The 22,184-nt window shown below is 33.2% G+C and overlaps 4 protein-coding genes across 7 annotated transcripts; 1 reads left to right on the top strand and 3 right to left on the bottom strand.

Moving 5' to 3' along the window:
* Positions 1 to 6,201: 6,201 nt before the first annotated feature.
* LOC133671278 (transcription factor CPC-like) lies at positions 6,202 to 7,285 on the bottom strand. Its single transcript, XM_062091999.1, has 3 exons — positions 7,019 to 7,285; positions 6,574 to 6,658; positions 6,202 to 6,494 (listed from the first exon to the last, which is right to left on the bottom strand). The coding sequence occupies exons 1-3, from the start codon at positions 7,068 to 7,070 to the stop codon at positions 6,407 to 6,409; spliced, it is 225 nt and encodes a 74-aa protein (XP_061947983.1). The 5' UTR covers positions 7,071 to 7,285; the 3' UTR covers positions 6,202 to 6,406.
* A 2,097-nt stretch (positions 7,286 to 9,382) lies between these two features.
* LOC133671277 (protein translation factor SUI1 homolog 2-like) lies at positions 9,383 to 11,328 on the bottom strand. The gene is made up of 2 exons (XM_062091998.1): positions 10,597 to 11,328; positions 9,383 to 10,129 (listed from the first exon to the last, which is right to left on the bottom strand). Exons 1-2 carry the CDS (start codon positions 10,852 to 10,854, stop codon positions 10,058 to 10,060), a joined length of 330 nt encoding a protein of 109 aa, XP_061947982.1. The 5' UTR covers positions 10,855 to 11,328; the 3' UTR covers positions 9,383 to 10,057.
* Positions 11,329 to 12,285: 957 nt separating this feature from the next.
* On the top strand, positions 12,286 to 15,352 carry LOC133671274 (APO protein 4, mitochondrial). 4 transcript variants are annotated; one of them, XR_009834242.1, is made up of 5 exons: positions 12,286 to 12,476; positions 12,775 to 13,038; positions 13,179 to 13,983; positions 14,748 to 14,828; positions 14,929 to 15,352. XR_009834242.1 is itself a non-coding variant. In XM_062091996.1 (3 exons), exons 2-3 carry the CDS (start codon positions 12,782 to 12,784, stop codon positions 13,909 to 13,911), a joined length of 990 nt encoding a protein of 329 aa, XP_061947980.1. In that variant the 5' UTR covers positions 12,286 to 12,476; positions 12,775 to 12,781; the 3' UTR covers positions 13,912 to 14,303. The 4 variants fall into 4 exon arrangements, 1 of the variants encoding a protein (XP_061947980.1); XR_009834241.1 differs by having other exon boundaries at positions 12,772 to 13,038; positions 14,748 to 15,352; XR_009834240.1 differs by having other exon boundaries at positions 14,748 to 15,352.
* A 3,358-nt stretch (positions 15,353 to 18,710) lies between these two features.
* Positions 18,711 to 19,469, bottom strand: LOC133671276 (uncharacterized). Its single transcript, XM_062091997.1, has one exon. It carries the CDS (start codon positions 19,467 to 19,469, stop codon positions 18,711 to 18,713), a length of 759 nt encoding a protein of 252 aa, XP_061947981.1.
* Positions 19,470 to 22,184: the final 2,715 nt, after the last annotated feature.

A 22,184-nucleotide genomic window follows, 5' to 3' on the forward strand; every position in this document is an offset into this window, starting at 1 on the left:
TGTTGTCGTTCTTGTTGTTGGATCATGAAAAGCACACGGCTAAGAGATGAGAGAGAGGATCAAGTAGCATTATCTGATCTCTGATGTTTGAGTATGAATCAGACAAACCCATAAGGAATTGAATGACACAGTCTTGGTCATATTGATTATGAAGGATTTTTAATTTCCCACATACACAATCGGGAAGGGGATCATAGATAGCAAGTTCATCCTACAATGCTTTAAGATGACCAAAATAGGTACTGATATTGTCTTGGTTTTGAGATAAGCTAGCTAAATCATGTTTGAGTTGAAAAATTTGAGGGCCATTTTGGTGGGTAAAACGTTCCCTAAGTTCCAGCCACAATACTTTTGGATCCTCAACTAAAGCAAGACTAGATTTGATAAAAGGATTTACAGAATTCTATAGCCACGAAACAACCAAGTCGTTGCATCTCTCCCAAGCTTCAAAAAAAGGATCTGAGATATCAGTAGGTTTAGACAATGTACCATTAACAAATGCAAGTTTGTTCTTCGCGAAAAGAGCTTGAGAAATCATACGAGACCAATTGACATAATTATCAGCAGTCAAGAGTTCAAAAATAAGAGCAGCAGCTAGGTTGTCACCATTCTCAATTCGGAATGGATTGAAAGGGTTAGAGAAATTGAGGTGTTTGTTTTTTAGGTTTGTATTGTTGAAAGACTGAGAATCATTTTCTTTATGAGCGTTGGCCATTGATTGGCTGCTTTGATACCATGAAACAAAAGAATGTGAAATAGAGAAAAAACAGAATTGCAAAGAGAAATTCCTCGTGTATATTGAATGATGCAACTCGTCCAATTATATATAACAAGCAAAGAATATTCTAACTTATCCTATGCAATGTCAACACTACCTTTTATGTACAGCTCATTACAGAAGCAATAAATAATAAATAACAGAGTAACAGAATTCAGGTAACCATGCCATCCTTCTCTTCAGTGACATGGTATGGTGATGATTCATCCTCTAATAGTGCCCTTTCATTTATTTTAATAAAATCACAATAGCTCTCAATAATTTTAATAATTTAATTATCTTTTATTTTCAAGTTAGACAGCCGCCCCTATATTTTATGAAAATCCTTCATTTGTCTTTAAGAGAATAACTATCTATTGTGTATGGATTATTGTTGCTTGTTTCAACTTAACTTTTTATTTAATAATATTTCTTAAATACCAAATTATAATTATTTATTAGAGAAATGCTATAATTTGTGTAGTAGTTCTTCAAACAATGTGTTTTCTCTCTACTTCTACCTATAGATCCTAACTTCGGTTGAATTCAAGATTTAATTGGGATGATTTCTCAACCAATTATTAGATGAAATCATAGTTTACTTGGTTTAAAATCCCAATCATTGAATTGACATTGAGTCAAGTATTTTATTTAAAACAAGGTATATTAGGAGTATGGTTGCGGTTGCTTTTCAAAGTATTTTTCATTCAGAAATGTATCAAAATAAATTTTTTTAAAATTTTAAAAAAATCAATTTTGTTATATCAGCGCATCAAAATAATCTAAAAACAATAAATACATATTAATTTAAAGCAAAGAAAAAAAATAAAAAAAAATAAATTTTTTCAAAAACGCTTTTGAAACACAAAAACAAACAGATCAAAATCTAAATCGGTTTATAATTTAAAATATTAAATCAAAAGTCAATAATTTTATTCAAAATTTTGATTTTCTAAGAAAATCTATTATTTAATAATCTAATGAAGAAAAAGTTAGATCAATTATTTATAAAAGAGTATAAAATTAAGTAGAAAAAGTAATGAAAATATGAAACAAATTAGAAAATTAGTTAAAACAACATCTTCTGCACTTAATTTAAAGACCTTCCAAATCTTGGTAAGTTACAATTAACTGAATTTTTTTTTACTGGATGAATAAAACAATCTAGTAAACTTTGAGCTCGATACAATTATTAAATTTAAAATTATTTTTATTTTTATTATTTCACATGTTTAACAACTTTATCTTATTTATTTTATTTATAAATGTATTCATAACATTGAGTTTCACATCACGTATCATTATTTAATGTTAATATCATTTATAATATTTTATTTTTCTTAAAAAGTATAATTGCTTAGCATGTACATTTTCAAATCAGAAAAGTAAAAATATGAGATCTACTATAAAAATTATTTATAAGTTCTACTTTTATACAAGAGAGAGAACAACTCTCAACTTTCCATGTACTGAATATTTTTTTCTTAATAATATATAATTATTTTCAAGAATTAAATTAATTTCAAATCTTTATCCATTGGGATTTTACAAGCCTAATGACCTCGAACGTTTAGGTCTATTCCTTCAATGGTGGGATGTGGGCATGCATGGAGGTGACGATAGAGAAACTTTTTCCACAAGTCTGGAATTGGGAGTCCCGAGGACACCTTAAGATAACCCTATCTTTACCCTTCTCCCTCCCTCTGCTCCACGAGATGCAAAAATCATGAATTCTATATGTTTGATTATTATTTTTTATTAATTGAATTGAATTGAATTTTTTTAAATATTTTTAGATTATTTTTTTATATGTTTGTATCAAAAATAATTTTTTTTTAAATTATAAAAAATCTTTTAAAAAATAATCATTATTACATTTTTAAACACGTTAGCACATCAATATATTCTTCTTATATTTGCCATTTCTTGCTTGTAAATTCTCTTTTCCACCTAGCATTGCAAAATCATTTAAAAAATTAATTTTTTATTTTTTATTTTTTATTTTTTATTTTTTATTTTAAATATTTAAATTATTTTAATATACTGATATAACTTATTTTTTATATATATTTTTAAATTATTTCATTGCATTCATTTTAGAATAATATTTCAAAGCCGTAAAAGCCCTAGCATTATGGCTGCCATGAATACGCAATCCATATCTATATATTTGAATTTATACGTGATGGGGGGGGATGGGGACACCAAGTCACGTAGGCATGGGGGAAATGGATGAAATTGTCCATTGCACACCGCTGACAGATTGATTGAAGATGAGAAAGGCAGGAAGGTTCTGGCTAATAGTTGGTGAGATTTCGAGCATTGCATCTCAATAGTATTTTTAAAAAAATTAAAATTTTTTATTCATAGTTTAAAATTAATTTTTTTAAATTGTTTTGATGAGTTGATATTAAAAATAATTTTTTTAAAAAAATATTATTTCAATGTATTTTCAAACAAAAAATACTTTAAAAAATTATTTGGGAACGCGGTACAAATCGTGTTCCAAAAAAATTTAATTTTTTTACTATAATTTAATATGTTTTATATGTTTTAGATCGTTGTAATGTGCTGATATCAAAAATAATTTTTTTTTAAAAAAAATCATTGACATGCATTTCAGCAAGAAAAGTTATTTGAAAAGCAACTGCTACCACACTACAAACACACTAAAAAATAAACTTTACCACATTTAGAAACAGGTTTTTAGTGATCTGAGTGATCTAGAATAGTTTTTAGTGATCTAGACAATACTCACACTTTTTTCTATTTAAAAACTAATTTTTGATTTGATCCAGGATATGCCTATCTGATAAAAAATATGTATTAGCTTTCAAGTAAAAAAAATTATATTACTTATTGAGATTCCTCTCATTTTAAAAATTATTTACATTTCAGAAAATTTTGAATTTATTTATTTATTTATTTGTTGAGAAATCCCCAACACTCTCTTGAGGTTGCATGCAAACTGGCCAGGTTGTTCCAACCTAAAACCATACTTAGAAATTAAGAAGTATTCTTCTTGGGCCTCTTGATTCGAGCCCAATTCATGCCTCGATCTAGAGTCCAATATTATAGCCCAAACTCCCTTCCTACATTGCTGGGCTTTTAGGGCTGCATTCGCAGGCCAGACATGGCAACAACTTAGACCTTCAAATTTTGCTTCTGTGATACAAACACCACCCTCCATCTTTCCACCCTTAATCACTCACTTGAAGAGGGTTTGTAAGGTTTTATTGAGATCATAGAATTTTACTAGGAGCACAAATTAGTTCATAAAGAAGAGAGAGCACAGTTAGAATCAACTCAAAACTAAATTTAATTTAATATTGATTCAGCTTGGAAATATAAGATTTTAACTCAAGATATAAATAAAAAAATTTAATATTACTGAATTGGAGAAGCCATTGAACAAATGTTTGATCGTAGCTGAAACCACTGGATTGGATTTTTTTTTATTGTACTATTTTTTTCATCTCTTTTAAAATGTTAAAGTTAAATTTTACTGTAGAAATGTTTTCCTTGGAACATAATTTTCAACTTGATATATATTGGGCTTTCCTTGGTCCAATAATCAGCTTTTCATATACATGGATTCTTAATTATCTAATATGTGATTGTAATTGCATTTAAATATATTTTAAAAATATGTTTGGTTTAAAAAAAATATTAAATTGATGTTTTTTAATAATTTAGATGTGTTACTGTTAAAAATAAATAAATTAGTTTTTTTTTTAATATTTTTATATATTTGAAGTGGAAAAAACTGCACATCACAATACAAATCACAAACTAATCAATATTTCATTATTTTAAATTATTGGAGCCTTAATTGGATCTTAAACTATAGAATATTACGATGAAAACCAGTTTTCAACTTTTTTTTTGAATCCCCTCTATTATAGGCATGAGCAAGAATCGACTATAGAGTAGCCACTAGCTTAATATAATATAAAGTAATTTCTCAGGCTATTATTGATCTACATTTCTTTGCAAGGCATAATAAAGCCAAATTTTAATAATGAATATGACAATCGACAGGAAACATTGAGCTCCAAAATTCCACAAAAGCAAGCACAGATATTAAACTCGGTCCGGCCCGGCGGGTTGACCTGGAACCCGGTCAACCTGGTGGCTGGACCGGTCCGGGTTTAACAAAAGACTGGCTGTGGCAACAGCCCGGCCAAACCCTGGCGAACCCGGACGAGACCCGGATTTTTTTTTTCAAATGTAGGATTTAAAACACATTAATATATATACTCTATGTTTCCAAAAAAAAAGTCATGTTTTTTCAATGTGGGATAAAAAACCTTTTGGTTTAAATACTTCAACTTAAAAGGATAATATAGTATTTTTTCAATGTGGGATTTGAACCCCTTTCATATATATACACTATGTTCTCATGAAAAAAACCATGTTTTTTCAATGTGGGATAAAAAACTTTTTGGTTTAAATACTTCAACTTAAAATGATAACATAGTATCTTTTTAATGTGGGGTTTGAAGCCCTTTCATATATATACACTATGTTCCCATGAAAAAAACCATGTCTTTTCAACGTGAGATAAAAAACCTTTTGGTTTAAATACTTCAACTTAAAAGGATAACATAATATCTTTTCAATGTGGGGTTTGAAGCCCTTTCATATATATACTCCATGTTCCCATGAAAAAAGTTATGTTTTTTCAATGTGGGATTTGAAACCTATTAGTATATATACTCTATGTTTCCAAGGAAAAAGTTATGTTTTTTCAGTGTGGGATAAAAAACTTTTTTAGTTTAAATACTTTAATATCTTTTTAATGCGAGATAAAAAACTTTTTAAAATCTTTTTTTAAACTTTATAATATGTATAATCTATATTTACATGAATTTTTTCATATGAAATATTAAAACTTTATTTTTTTTAATTTTTCCAGGTTAATCCGGGTTGACCCCTGAAACCCGGAACCCGACCCCTTGGCCAGGTCAACCCCGGGCGGAGTCTAATAACTATGAAAGCAAGTACACCATTTATTGAATAATAAAATCTGCTTCTTGGATCAATGGCTTACAGCTCTGCCCTGTGCCTGTGCCAGAGCCAGAGCCTGCTTTTTTTGTTTTTAATATCATTCTAATGTTTTTAATATCATTCTAACCAAGAACACGTTCCATTTTCATATTTTGTGTTGCAGTAGATCCCCTGAGTTTAAAGTGGCACCAAAATTGATGTTCCAAGACAAAAATGTTGGCTAAATTTAAGAGTTTAAGATCTCATAATACACCTTTATGGCCAATCCCATCTCATGGATCCTGGCATAGATAACATATGAGAGGTTGGAAATTCTCGATGCAATATCGTTCTGCAGACAATCTCAAGCTCATAGATTGAATGTTCCGTTTCACCACCACAGAAATTATGTACAGTGTCGTGTCTGATCTAATAGATGTAAGAATTTCCCACCATTTTTACCATAAGCAGACTTCATTATATAATTTAAGCATTAATTAACTCACCATTACCACAATGAAGAAGAAACCATTGTACAAATATCTTGATCACAACCTAAACCCACCCATATTGCAGGCTCTTAGAAGAACGCTACAAAACCACCCAAAATTTTGCTACTCTAGTACATCAGATAGGGCAATCATCTTGGACAACCCTGATTTACTGACTTGTAGAGTATCTTGAAGTCCAGTACTTCTCAATTTCTTCTGCTGTTCTTCCTGGAATCCTCCCAGCAATTAAGGGCCACCTAAAAAGATCAGGGCTTTCTCAATCAAAGCTAAAACAGTAGTAAATAGAGGACAAGGGGGAGTAGAGTTTAAGCCTACCTCTCACCAACCAGATTGTACATCCTGGTGATAAGAGTTTCCTCATCTTCTGAGAATTCAAGCTTAGAATCTTGGCTGGTTTCCTCTGCAACACACAAGAAAAATCAATCTTTTGTTTTCAATTGGTGGCTTCAAATAAAAAATGCCGGATAAAGCAGAAGGACTGGAAATTTTCAATCTTGTAGTGACAACCAAAAAAACCCAGAAAGCAAAACACAATTTAAGCAGAACTTAGCCATCAAAGAAGAGATTAATGCAGCATAAAAGAGCCCGATTCTCAAATACTAATAGGCCCATGATTATATATAAAAAAAACCATTACTTTCAAAAGAGTACCTCTAAAATCAACATAGAAAACAGAAGAAAGATGATCCAAGCAAGTTGAGGAAAAAAAAAAAAGGTAAAACCAACAGTCAACAAGGCAAGATTTTTTAAAACTAAATACCTCTAGAATCAACAGAGTTGTCATCGCTAGAGGAGTGATCCAAGTCAGCCATAATTAAGTTGAAAGAAACTTATGATGAACAGAAATTTCTAATCTTGAGTCTATGGAAGCTGACTGAGTGTGAAATTTAAGGGATTTGATAAGTGGAGTATTAATAGAGGGAGGCCATAAAGATTCCTCACCTCAAAAGGTGGTCATCAATTGATGGAGAAGAATGGGCGGTGGTGTGGGAGAATGGTAGTTGAAGGGAAGTATGTGTTCCTAGTCCAACTTTGATAGGTAGTTGAACATTTAACCGGCGGTTGGTACCTGAAGAAATATATTAAATTATTTTCATAAATAAATAACTTAAATGATTTTCAAATAACAAATAGTTTGAAAATATTTTCTTATGGTGCCCTTGCCTTGGTTTTTTCTTAAATTCCACGATAAACAGACCAGCCATTAACTTAAACCCATGGCTTCGAAATCATTGGTCAAGCCTGGGTTTTCTAAATCAGTGTTGCGTATCTTGAACTTCTTGGAGTCTACTGGGTTTTCATCAAAAACGTAATCAGATATTTCCACTAGGTGTCACTCTGCATGTTTTTTTTGACCATCTGAGGTTGTCATTTTCACTTACAAAAGCATGCCTAAAACTAAGATTCACGGTTTTTTTTCCAGCAATCATTCAAATTAAATAGGGTATTCTACTTAAACAGAATTTGGTTTGAAACAAGCGTAAAGATCTAGGATGTGTTTTGAACTGTGGTTCAACCCAGTTTTTCAAATTATTTTTTCCTCGAAATAATAATAATAATAATATTATGTTGCGCATTACTAAACAAGCATTGTTTATGCAAGAGAAAAACATGGCAGCGGAGAAATGGGGATCCGAAATTGAAGTGGAAAATCGTTGGCATGGACGGGAACTAACTTAAAGAACACAGTGAGAAATGTCAAAGATTAGCAGCAGAATCTTTTAATTTATAAGCTACTTGAGCTTTGGACAAAAGTCTAAAAGGTGTTCGTACGTTTTTAGGCTAATACAAATACTAGGGACAATGACTTGAGTGTTTATTACTCAACACCAACCATCTAAGAAGATTTGCTCCAGAGAAAACCTACGTATAAATGCGTTTGAAATTGCAGTTGAAAGTACAGCATCGAAGTATTAAAATTTTCAACACGAACATTTTTCAATTAAGCATATACATCCTCTGTTTGGTGGGCTTGTTGGATTGTTAGGTATAACTGGATAAGCTTGCTACTGCTCACTTGTGTTAATATCTTTGTTTGAGAGCAGGAGCAGACCAGGTGGGACTAGGTCATGACTCGAGTGTAGACAAGCAATTGAATGATTGGAAAATGTTTGGTAGAAAATTTAATGAAGCCCCAAAGACAAGTTATGTCACAGCAGTGATCCCAACAACGACAAGTTCAGGAAGAAGACAAGCCAGTATACAATAGGTTTTAAGATCTTTATATACCTATAACTTTGTAGTTACAGGACTTAACTCGAGGGTTCATGGTTCTGGAATCAAACGGAACGGGTTAACTCACAAGTTATAATTTAAAAAATAAAAATAATATCATTTTAAAATATAAATCAACGTAAATTAGGTTTTGATGAACAAATCACCGAGTTGACTCCACCCTCGCCTTTGTATAGGGTGGAACATTTTTATTCATGCTCCCATATGAACCAATAAAGCTTGTTGTGCCCAAACCAGTTCTCTTGATGTAACTTTCACAGCACCTTGACAGAAAGAAAAGCATTAATTCGAACAGGGTGTTTGTTTGCGTGATTATTTCTATTTTTAAAGTAAATTAGAGAAAAAAATTATTTGATAAAAATATAAAATATAGTTTATTGTTTGTGTGACCTAGCAAAATGCCATATTTTGTGTTTAAAATCCAGGTTAATTGAAAGCGGTTCCAAGCTCCTTCTCTTCTTATATGCTGTCTATAATACAGAGTGAATTAATTCATTCTACATATAAAAATGAACACTGCAATTCTGTAGTAAAAAAAATCAAATTTTTTAGTTTTAATTATGTTTTATTTGAAAAATTAGTGTTTAATATTATTCAATAACAATACATAAATTAAAAAAAGATTGCATAATTACGTAGCATTTGCAGAATTTGATTGTAATCTACAATACTTAAATTAAAAACTTTAAAATACACTCTTAACCAAACATATTAAATTACTTTTTATTCAATTTCAATTTCAACCACAATTTTAACCAAATATATATAAATACCAAACCAACTTTGATCAAAAATATTTTTATAAAACAATTTTTTTAAACCACAACTACAAAAATTATCATAATACAATAATACCTAACACACTCCATTCAAGCCAGTCCACCTTTTTTAATCCTCAGCAAACCCCTTTCACATCCCTAGTTCAACTCGAGCCAGTCCAGATACAGTCGTGCCCTGCTCACCATGAAGAAGTTGCGGTTGAAGAAATATTAGAGATGCCAAGGTGAAATCTGAGAAGAAAATAAAAGGTTGCTGCTTCTTGGCTATGGAAGCATGGATTTATAGATATGGAAGAAGGGTTCATATAATTTTTAAGTTTTTTTGATATGGGATGTTTTAGAAGGACTGATTTGCATATTATCCCAGATAGATCATGGTTTATTGCTAGTAGCACCAACATCTGATGAAGGCAAGCAGGCTATTTTTCTGATAAGGGATCCAGTGGCCATACATGTAAAAGCCACGCTGCGAGCAACCTTTTCAAACATGTCGCATCCACACCACACACCAAGCAGTGAATCCACCATTTTTTAAAATGCAGGGTACAGAACATGCTGAAAAAAAGTTGGAAAGAACACAGGATAAAAGGGCCAAGTTCTATATGATAATGAACTTGCAACTGTGCGAGACGTGTAGACTAGGTATAGCAATTAGCTTGCTGCTACTTAGAAACCATGAATCTTGATGTTTTCCTTCTTCGCAATGCCAGACTGTTCGCAGAGAGCGAAAGAAAATGTTTCATTCATGGCTCCCAAATATACCAAGTACTTTGTAAAAGACAAGGTCAGGGTGTGTTTATTACCTGAATGAGGAAGGTGGAAACGTTCTTCCTTTGATTACCCTGAAGTTCAATGACCTGCAGCCATGCACAAAAGCAGTGTTCAGGCTGTATTATTTCTGCCAGAAGACATTTATCAATATCAAAACCAGGATTATGCAATGCTATTGAGCAAGCACAAGAGGAACCCACTAACAGTAGCATACATCCTTGCATAGATACTCACTGAATGCTCTAGTAGATAGATTAATATGGGGAATAGTGAAAGATTTGGAAAAGAATGGAAGTTATAAGCAAGAAAGGAGTAGAGGAGAGTCTAATACTCATCCACAATATCTAGCGAGCTAGCTTTACAAGAGCTTCGTTTTCAAAGAAGATATTCAAAGATTGAATTTTTCAAGTCATTTTTCAAACATTTTAAGAACCGAAAGAACAGCTCAAGACTGCACCTAACCAACTACTCTTGTTTGTAACAGCAGACAATGCACAAATTTATGATAATACCTCTCAAGGAAATTCTTGACACCACACGGATAAACACAAACCTGGCCCAGCTCAGGGTCCTGGACAACAGTTCCATTGCAGCAGAACTCTTTCTTGAGGTCCTTTAGTATCTTGCTGTAGCTATATTCCTTCTTCAACCCTTGAACAGTAGTCAGGCTTTTCCTTCCATTTCGCTGCTGTACACGCACATGAACAGACTCCTTTGCCCCAGCATCAGAGTCATCAGCATTTGCCACAGCGAAGGGATCTATGTCATCCAATGAAGAAGCGCTGTTAGCATGAACTGGTAATTTAAACATCCCTCGTTCCCTCACCCAACTATCACCTAAAAACTTCAAACTTGTCAACTCATCATTTCTATATATAAGGATGAAATCCCATTAAACACACAACATAATCAGAAAAAAAAACCAAAACCCAGACTCTTAAAACCAAAATGTAGATTCAACAGCAAAACGGATCGCATGTAATAACTCACTCAGCCTCTTAAAACACACATATTCATCAGCTCAAACCTTAGTTTTCTCTCTCTTTCCTTTCCCTCAAACCCTTATCAAACAAAAAATCATATTCATCATCCGTAAAAGGAAAGAAAGAAAGAAAGAAAATCATAAATCAACACCATGCACAAAAATCTACCAAAGACAATAAAAACCATACATTTCTCTTCAAAAACCGACCAAAATCTACCCCTAACAACAACAAAAACAAGACCCCATCAGGAGAAACAAACATTGAGCTTCTTCTTTGTTTGGTGATTATATAAAGGAGAGAGACAAGACTTGTTGACCACACAAACTTAGTTTGGTCGGTATCCATATAAAAGGAAACACTACAGGGGGGCTTTCTTGTCTTGATACCGTACGTACGTCTTCATTTTAAAGACTTTAACCTCGCGTTTGTTGTCGTTTTATCTTTTAGTCGTTGTCGGTTTTTTCTACGGTTCAGATTGTGGAGCCGGAGCCGGAGCCATAATTAAGCCATTATCATCAAGCTTATGAAAATGCAACGCACATGATTATATTAATATTTCTAAAAATACATTTTATATTAAGATACTCATATATACATGATCAGTTAATTCTTCCTTGCAAAAACATATAAAGAAATTCTATTTTGACATAAATCCAATCTTAATTCTAACAGAAACCATTTAAATAGTTGAGTTTTCACATAAATTTACTAAAAAATCATGCTATTAATCACCACCACCACAATTCTCAATAAAAAATGGAACACAAAGATTCATATGCTGCCAAAAGAAAAAAAATCAAGAAAAGAGAGCTTGCCCTGAGAATTATAATATATACTTGTATATATCACATCAAGGTTTAAAAGACAAGCATACATATACTATTTCTTAACTAGTGTAAGTAGTAGAAAGAATTGTTATTAAACCCTATTAGAGATTGCGCTAGTTAACCTAATTTTTTATTTTTTAAAAAATTAAAATAATATTATTTTAATTTTTAAAAAAAATTAATAAATTTTTAACCAGGTAGTTCAACTAAAATGATTTTTGCTTATTATGGTAATGATTTAGAAATCACATTTTTATGATAATGATTCCAAATAGAAAAGTCTCTATTGGCATTCTATTGATTAAATAATTATAAAATTTCAAAATATAACATATCTTTCAGTCTTTCACTCTTTTTTTATTATTTATAAAAACATAATTTTCCCATACTTAATATTCCTTTTTTTGTGTTTTTTCTTTTAAATGAGAAAATGTTACTTTTTTGAGAAATCCTTTAGGGGCTTTAGCACACCCCCAACAAAACGAAAAACAAGAAGCTATAGCCTCAATGGCTATAGGCCTCAAACAACTGGGCTAAGAATGCATGACACGCCGTTTCAGATTTTTGAACTAGCAGGACACATGGTGTAATCACCATAGCATTGCCTTTGTTGCTTCAGAGTGCGTTCCCACAAACCCATCTTTCAATATGTCTTGTTAAATTCTCTTACAATTTCAATTACAAAAGGCTAAATTCGATTCAAAAAGTCCATCTGGGTTTTGCTATTTATTTATTTATCTATCAAAGTTCTCTCCTTTTTCAGTGATTTTTCGGGTTTTTTTTATCTGTTGGGTTATTTGGATTGATTTGTGATCTGGAGTGTTTCCGTTATGTCTGTATGATTATTTGGGTTCTAGTTTATGCTCACCAAATGTTTGATGAAATGTTTTTTTTCCATTTTTTCCTTTCCTGAAGCAGGTTAGAAATGGCTTTGAGAAAGAAACTATGGGAGAATCTTGTAGAAGAATTCAGTAAAACCTATTTTATGCATTCGAGATTTTATAGTTCAAGAGTCGACTTTAAGAAGCTAAGGCCTATGATATTAAAGAGGATTCAAAATCGTGCCAAGGATTATCCGGTAAAAGGAATGGTCCCGGTTGCCCGAGAGGTTCTTGAAAAAAGAAAGCTTCTTATTCAAGGTGTTTCCACTCTTATGGAAGTTTTTCCGGTCCTCGCTTGCAAGTAAGTTGCCAAGATTTGATGCACATTTTGGGTTTTAGTGTGTTTAAGGTAAAAAGAATGATAGTGTTGTCTTTTTCAATCACCAAATGTTCTTGTTTGATTGGTTTGCTATTATGATTGAAAAAAATTGTGTTTTGTAGGTTCTGTCCTGAAGTATATATTGGTGAGAAGGGTCATTTGATTCAGACTTGTTATGGTTACAAGCGTTGTGGTAGGAAGCGGGTTCATGAATGGATCCCTGGGGGTTTAAATGATATACTGGTGCCAGTAGAGACATTTCGCTTAGATAACATGTTCCAAGATGTTATCGAACATGACCAAAGGTTTGATTTTGATCGTGTTCCTGCAGTTGTGGAGTTATGCAGGCAGGCAGGTGCCAATATAGATGATGAGAATCTCCACCCTGGCATGTTGGATTTGGACGGGGGGATTGGTCATATTGATGGAGGTGAGCCTTTCTCACCTAGCCATTTGATGTATATAGCCAAAGAAATTCTCGATGCATGGGAGAAGCTTAGATCAGGTGTGCAAAGGTTGTTGTTGGTTTATCCATCCAAAGTTTGCAAGCATTGTTCTGAAGTTCATGTTGGGCCATCTGGACACAAGGCTCGGCTTTGTGGGGTATTTAAGTTTGAGAGCTGGCATGGGAAGCACTTCTGGAAGAAGGCAGAAGTTGATGATTTAGTGCCTCCAAAGATTGTGTGGCGGCGGCGGCGGCCTCAAGATCCTCCTGTTCTTGTGAATGAAGGGCGAGATTTTTACGGACATGCACCAGCAGTGGTGGATCTATGCACGAAGACTGGCATTATTGTACCAACAAAGTATTCTTGCATGATGAAAATTCAGGGTTTATCAGCACCTGTTTCAAGATGATGTCTTTTGATTGAATCTAAAGTTGAGTCGGCATCAAGATATTCGTTCTGATGATTTATGAGCCTCAAAAACGTAAGGATCTGGATGCTTATATTGTGCTTATATTAGCGACAAATAGGTTTGAGTGATACAAAAATGGATTGGAGTGCTAGTAGCTAAAAAATTTCAGTATTGGATAACAAACAATATGGAGTGAGGAACATAGCTGGTGGACCAGTTACAGAATTTGATTTTCTATTAAAATTAAGGGTTTGGCTAACTCGTGTCCTTATAACATATGTTAAGAGGCTAGTTAGCTGGCAGTTTGCTGATTCAATCCCCTGAAATTTAAGATTGGTGTAAAGATGCAAGAGATTCATTTTTAAATACAAATAGATATACAACTCTATACATACCTGCTCTCTCTTTATTATATTATTGATGTGATATTTCCATGTTCAAATTTTGTAAATGGATATCATGCTACCACACAAGTAATATGTCTAAAATCAATTGCTTAAGAAAATGCATAATGAATCTGCGTTTTATTTTTATTTTTTTGTTTTCTGATCTTATGGTCTTAATGTAACAAGGTAAGACTCAAACTCATATCATCCCTTTTTGTATTTTACGATGGAGTATCATCGGTTGAAACACCACATGGGTGAAAATTACTGGTTCCACTCATGATCATTAATACTAAATTACATTTTGGATTATACTAGATTTCCCCTATCATAAAATTTACTTGCTTGACTAATTAATATCTTGTCTACATGCCGAATCTCCTATATGATTTCGATGTCCTAAAATTTGATTTCTTTTGTTTTTGTTTTTGCTTGCTTACATATATACAGGCATGTGATATACAGTCAAAGTTCAAAATCGAAACATGGCTGTCTAGGTGAACAGATTTCAAGCAATACATAGCTGTCCAGGTCTTTCTCTCTTCTTTTTTCTCTCTTGAATGGGACTGATCAGGGATGAACAAAAACCTTATGCTTAATACAATGAGATTGGTGGTGGAGATTTTGACAGGTATCCTCTTCTACATTCAACTGGATAAAATGTCACAGTTGCTGATCTCAAGCGAGAGATTGAGGCACAGCAAGAGCTGCCTCAAGATCGATTGATCAGGTTTCTCGATAACCATCAAAGCCATCTGATAATTTATCAGGATTGGAGATGGAACGTCTCTAGTTGATTGTGGGATTCAAGATGGATCTCACATCTACCTTTTCTTCGATCCACTTCACGATGAGTCTCCTCATCACTTGTTCTCCTGGCATGATCCTTTCTTGAAGTAGTCATAGCATTCTTTTCGAAATTCCACGTTGAAAAGAGGTTTAAACTTTGCCATACTGTTGTATGTTTGAGGTTAAGTGGACGAAAGAAAATACTTAGAATAGACATGAAGAGCAGCTACACATTACTAATATATCATTAGAGAAATGAATTATTATTGTTGTTGTTATTCTTATTATTATTTCACATAAATTAAAATTTGATATTCTTTTTATACATGGAACGTATACTTGTTAATTAAACCTAGCTTGACTCGGCGAGTTAACCTGGAAACTTAAGACCTGGAGTCTGACCCGAGTCGAGTTTCTAGTTGAACCATACAAGATATTGATCTAGTAAAACCCAATTGATTTGACCGGGGTTTTAGTAACTAAATTAACCATGTCAAATTTTATCCAAATCTGGTTAAATCAACACTAATAAAAACAAATAACAAAACGATACCGTTCTAATAAAAATAATTGATTTAGATTGATCCGATGACCTGAAAGCTAATGTGATGGTCAATGACCCATGTTATTTCTCAAGTCCATCTTCAAATCTGGTTCGATACTATGATCAAACGTGGACGGTGCAATGCTTCATGTTGTCTTGTTTTTTCATAACTGCAAACACAAATCTCTCCAGGATCATTCTGTTTCCCCCTTTCATTTGTCTATTCTTGTAATTCCATTCCTAACAATCAAATAACTTCAGCTATATTCTAAATGTCTTTAATCATATTCATGCCTGACTATTATTAATGATTTAACAATATAAGTCGTGACATTTACAATATTATTTCATGATGACAGAGGAAAGAATATTTATAGAAAGAAAATCAAATAAATGAAAACATATGCTCGATCTTTAATAATTTCCCCCTTGATTCATACTTGTTCACCACGTACAAATGTGCCTATTGAAGATTGAAAATGAAAGCCTTTCTTGAACGATAAGCTGCTAATAGTCCTCCTAACCTTCAGGAAGTAGTAAGATTTTTAAGTTAATATTGGTCTCCATATTTAAACCGTCAAATACTTTTTGGGATTAAAATTTCTGATTTAATTTTATGATTAGCTAGGGTGTTAAATTAAATTACATAAAAATTACTCTAATATGATCTTGTCGATTAAATAGATTTAAAAATAATAATAAAGAAACAAAAAAAAAACAGGCTATGTCTACCCTCATCAACCCGCAACTCATATTATTTAAATAATTTTTTTATTTTATTATATAATAAAAAAATACAAAACTGATTTGATATAAATTCAATATTAAATGATAAAATTCAAAAATATATTACATTTAAAAAATAAAATTAAAAATAAAATAAAAAAACCTAAAGTACCAATAAAAATAAATCTTGGGCCTACAATAATAAAGCCTGTACTAAAAAATCTCATATTAAAAAATTAAATTTAAAAATAAAAAGTTCAAAATAAAAACCCGAAGAGCTAATACAAAATGACCTAGAACTTCCAGCAACCCAGTCTCCAAATGTTACTTACTGTTCCCTTGAACAAATCCAACTATCCTTATCATCGATCTTGACGTTGGAGAAGCTCGAGGGCTCAGAGCTGAGAGCTCTTAAGAGACCGCTAGACATGGATGGGGTACCAACTGCCATTGAATGCTTGGTTTTGTTAATTATCATACGATGTCTCCTATTTACCTGCATTAATGTAGTAACATTTCCTTGTTCAGCTTTCATGACCTGCCATCATGCCTCTCACCTATCACAACATAGTTATAAATTGCTGGATAAAACAGTAATTAAATAAGATTTAAACTAAAGACTATCATTTTTTTTTAATTAATGTGAATGTCTGGGCTAACTTATGCGTATCTCGACTAATTTTATGGGCCCTAAAGTTAATGACTATATAAGTTTTTAATGGTCCTGAAGTTTGTGAGATTCGAACTAGTAACCTGTATGAAATAAATTTAGAGCGTGACCAGTTAGACGTATCTTGAATATCATCTTTTTATAGATTACAATGGTAAGTTTTATCATTTCTAGTTTTCTATACATAGTTAATAAGAAATCCCATTATAGATTTCACGAGATTTTCCTTGTGATAAAACTTACTGAACTTGCACTTTGTAGCATGCCCAATTCAATATGCAGAATCCCATGCTTGTAGGCATGTGATATTTCATTCAAACTCATAGCATAAGCATGCTACAAGTACAAACTAACTTGCACAATGCAGCAAACGTGAACACCTTTCATGTCATACAAGGTTGCCCGATCCTCTCCTCTCGGATGAGATTAAGTAGTTGTCAGAGATGAGCTAAAAGATTTGGCTTTTAAAATGAGGGTGGCGGTGGAGATTTTGACAGGAACCCTTTTCTACATTCAAGTGGGCGATGATGCCACGGTTGCTGACCTTAAGAAAGAGATTGAAGCCCAGCAAAAGCTGCCTCAAGATCGTTTGATCCTGTTTCTCGATAACAAACAAAATCATTTGATAAATGAAGAAGGAGACGGGGCATCTTTAGTTGATTGTGGGGTTCGAGATGGATCTCATATCTACCTCTTCTTTGATCCGCTGGATACGGATGAACCTTCTTCTCATTCCTAGCCTCATTCTTACTTAGAACGGGCATAGTTTTTGATTCGGTGCGAAAAGGAGAAGGAATTTACAGTCTTTATGTTTTTGGTCAAGTAGATGGAAGAAAATACTTAATAGTATGGCATAAGAGTTTGAAGGATAAACTATTATATGAACTAATGATAGCAAAACGTTCTTAATAGGATCATAAGCTTTTTTTTTCCTTTCCAAAACATGTTGTATTAGAGATGATAGCTATCCATTTCTATCAATAAAGCAATAAAATTTCACTTTGGGTTTCATTTCCGATAGCAATCTCAAATTTACAGTACTTTTATTTTATTTGTTGATACGTTCTTGAGAATCAACTTTTTTTTTTATTCGAGAAAACTTCATTTCCCGAAAAACATACTTTGTGGGTTTAGGTGAGCGAGTAAAACCCCGGCTGTCCCAAGCTCTTACAAGAAGTGCACGCCCTGATTCGAACTTGAGACCTGTTGTGCAGATCTCAAGACTTTTACCATCACGCTACGTTTCTTGGGATGAGAATCAACAACCTGCCCTCCCCTTTGTGTTATTTTGTGGAAAATTTTATAATAAAGTATGAATAGTATCATTTTAAAAATATATAGATACATGATGAAAAAGAAAATCAAATTTGGTATTTATCTCTCTATTGGAAGTAATTATTCCGTGAATATCATAAAATTTGCTGTTATTTTACTCAGGGCTGATATTAAATCTCCTTAATTGGCTATGATCCAATTGTTATCAAAGCACAAGCAAATCATGACATTAATTTTAATATAAATCATCGCATTTACACCATGCTTATTAATGGTCAGGATTTATGTTAATAAAGGGACAATTGCAAGGGACAGTCCTCAGGTTGTAATAAACTTATTAGAAAAAAGAAGCTAGGAAATCTCTACTTGGACTTAGTTTTGCAGCCATAAGTGCAGAACTTCAAGCAACTCAGTATCCACTACGACTTACTGTTCCCTTGAACACATAAAGGGAATCACCATTATCAACACCATGCCACCTGAGGCTGCAACTGTCACGCATGATCCTTTGCTTGTGTATAAACAAATAATCGTCTTGAGGGAGGATTTTTCTGCTCAAAAGAAGTTGCCTCATATCATTGACAGTGCTTGAGTCTTTCATTTCCAAAGGAATGCATGCTGCATTGAGCAAACAAGATGAAGTTTGCACCACTATACTTAGCTTTCTTGAGGGAGGATCATCCCTTATTCGAGTCATGGTTTTGAGGAACACAACGATCTCAGAGAATTCATGTATTCCATACTCGCTGAGGTTGCGAAAATCTTCATCAAGCTCCACCCCAGAAAAGAAAAGAGACATCCTTTTGATTGGCGTGCCATCAAAAATGTGGATTTTTTCCTTCAGGCTACGCACCGTATCTGTTCTGTCAACCTCTATATTAATCTGTCTTGCTGAAAATTTCACTATGATTTGAATCATACCACAGTAGCTGCTAAATGCTGGCATCATTGGTTTGATGGTGAGTTCAATTCTTGTGCCATCAATGACAATGGGATAGTCTTCCATGTCTAGTCCATCAACCAACTCCCAACCTGATACAGCAAGAATTTGTGCAGCCACAGGCACACCCACGAGTTGTTGAATCCTTCTTTTGATATCAAGAACAGGATCTTGTAAGCCAATTTCTAAGAGAAATTCCCGTGCCCCAGCAACAATAATGACCTTCATCTTGTTCCAGCTGAAATGAAGCCTGCTAGTGACTTATAATAGCTTTTTATGTGAAGTGATATTAAAAGAATGACAATAATTAGCGTTGGATGTTTCAAGTTCATAAAAATGAGGAGTATAAATAGCTCTAAAACTCATGTTAAGAGAGTGAGAAATACTATTTGTATGGTTAAATTCTCCCTGGAAGCATTTTGTATATGGTCCACAGGCAAGAATTCATGCAACATGTACTCTTGAAACAGAACAAGCAGGCAAATATATATGCCTATCTCATACAAACACAGAATTTAACTTCTAGTTGTATTTTTCATGTCTTTCAGTCATGCCTCAAACCAATAACAGATTGAAACTATTTGTTGATTTTAAATGGTGGTCCTGAAAGGAGCTGAGAGATGTTAACTATCATATTAACAAACTGATGATCATAAAAAAGTACTAGTTGAAATTTGTTCTGTTGTCCTTAATGGGCCATATTTATAGACAAAAAATTCTCTCTGCTACCATCTTACAGCTGCCTTTAATATCAAAACAGAAAAAGATATTTCTCATAGATACACTAATGTAGTTGAGCTTGCGAAAATAAATGGTTCTGAACAGTCAAGTCAAGTCTGAGTCTGTCATAATCAGATAAGAATCTACCCTAGATAGATTATGTGGATGACTTAGAAGATATATTTATGGATAAGTGAGATAGATCAAATCCCAAGAAAAGGTCTAGTCGCACCAAACCAGAATAGCGACTCAAAAGGACCATAACCTTTCATTTCACTGTTAGATCATGCTCATATTTTTACAGGAGTTTTTAAAAGCAATTTTCCCTATAGTAGCTATTGCATCACTACACATACCATTAGATCTTTAGATATCAAAAATTTCACTGAGACCCCTTGGTTTTGGTAGTTTATATGATTTTCCTTTTTATTTTTAGATTTCCTTCTTATTTCGGATTTTATGTTTCTTTACTTTGTAATTTATAATATTTGTTTTTGTTTCCTAGTTGAGGTAGATTTTTTGGCCTATTTATGGCTTTGTAAATCTCATAAGAAAACAAATTTGATTATCATTATTTTAGAGAAAATAAACTTACGAATTTGAGGCTCACATTCGAAGCTCATTTTGCCCAATAAAATATGTTGTGTTCTTTGTTTAATTATTGTATTTAACTTTCACCTACATTAGTTGGTATCAAACCCAAACAATCCTAGATTTATTACGTGCTATGTATTGTAATCCTGTGGAAGAGAATTTGTTTGCTATTATATGCGTTAACAAAACATGGGAAAAGGTCGTGGAGCAAGGTGTGGCCAAGAAGGGGATGAGGAGCCCCCTTTGAGAGAGGAATGTCTAGGAGCTCGTCATCTAAGACATGTTAAAGCAGATCACATAATTAACCCATAGGCTAGAGGAGAGGGACCTATGAGATCATAAGTGGCACGAGTTGGAATAGGAGAGTGACCAAAGGTCCCTAGCCAGTACCAAAAATCAGAGGGGAATTTAGAGGAGACAACCCTTTGAACGAGAATAGAACAAATCTTGGCATTTTGGATTTCATGTCAAAACTTCTGAGTTTTCATTAACTTTATTGGCAAAATAATTCATATATTGGTTGAACAAGATTGAAAGGATTTTTAGTACAAGAAAGTGCCTGAACATATGTGATTTAAATTGATTTCATTCAAATTAAAGGATAGGGCATATTCTTGGTGGAAGGAGATAAAGAAAAAACGAGAGAGACAAGGAAAAGCTAGAATCAATGATTACGATAAGAAGAAGAAAAACATGAGAGAATTTATTCCCTTTGGCTACTCCCAAACTCTATAGCAGAGGCTCCACACAATGAAACAAAGAGGTAAATCTATCAACGACTATACACTGATGAGTTCTACCAACTAGTTTCTAGGAATAATTTGGCAGAAATAGAGGAGCAACTAGTGGCAAGATATCTTAGTGGTCTACGTCAATCTATTTAGGATGTACTGCATCTTCAAGCTTTATGAACAGTTTCATAAGCATACCAAAGAGCTCTAACGGTGGAGAAGAAGTAAGTTGATAGGACTGTTAGTAGAAATTTTAAGGGAGAACAGAATAACAAAGAACGCAATAGTGATCCAAGATAGACCACCAACCAGACTAGGATGAATCAACAAAATCAATGGGCAACAGGGCAAGGTTCTGGCTTTAGACTTCGTTGTTTCAAATGTAGTGAGGTGGGACATTGTGTTCTCGTATTAGTGAATGTAGCAAACTAGAGAGTCATTTGAGAAAGAATCTGCCAGTAGAGGAGGAGCCCATAAATTTTACTTACAACGAAAATGATTCAGACAACGATAAGGGTATTCTACATGGAGATGGCAGTACAACCCTTGTGATCAGAAAGAGTTTGTTAACTCTCAAGGGTGATTCAGATAAGGATTTGAGGCCTAACAATATCTTCCGTTCTACATGCACCATTAAAGACAAAGACTGTAGTTTGATCATAAACAGTAAGAGCTGCAAGAATGTGGTCTCTATGGAGGTAATAAAGAAACTTTAATTAGTTGGTAACTAAAAGTCACCCTAAACCTTACAAACTAACATGGTTGAGATATCGATGTAATTGTGGATAGACACTGTCATGTTTCTTTTTCTATGGGTCTAAAATACTTCTTGATTTAGCACAAGTCTTGGATTTAACATGTTGCAAATTTAGAAGATTAATCTAGGCTTAGAAAATTT

Source organism: Populus nigra, chromosome 13, assembly GCF_951802175.1.
Source record: "Populus nigra chromosome 13, ddPopNigr1.1, whole genome shotgun sequence".
Lineage (NCBI taxonomy): Eukaryota > Viridiplantae > Streptophyta > Magnoliopsida > Malpighiales > Salicaceae > Populus > Populus nigra.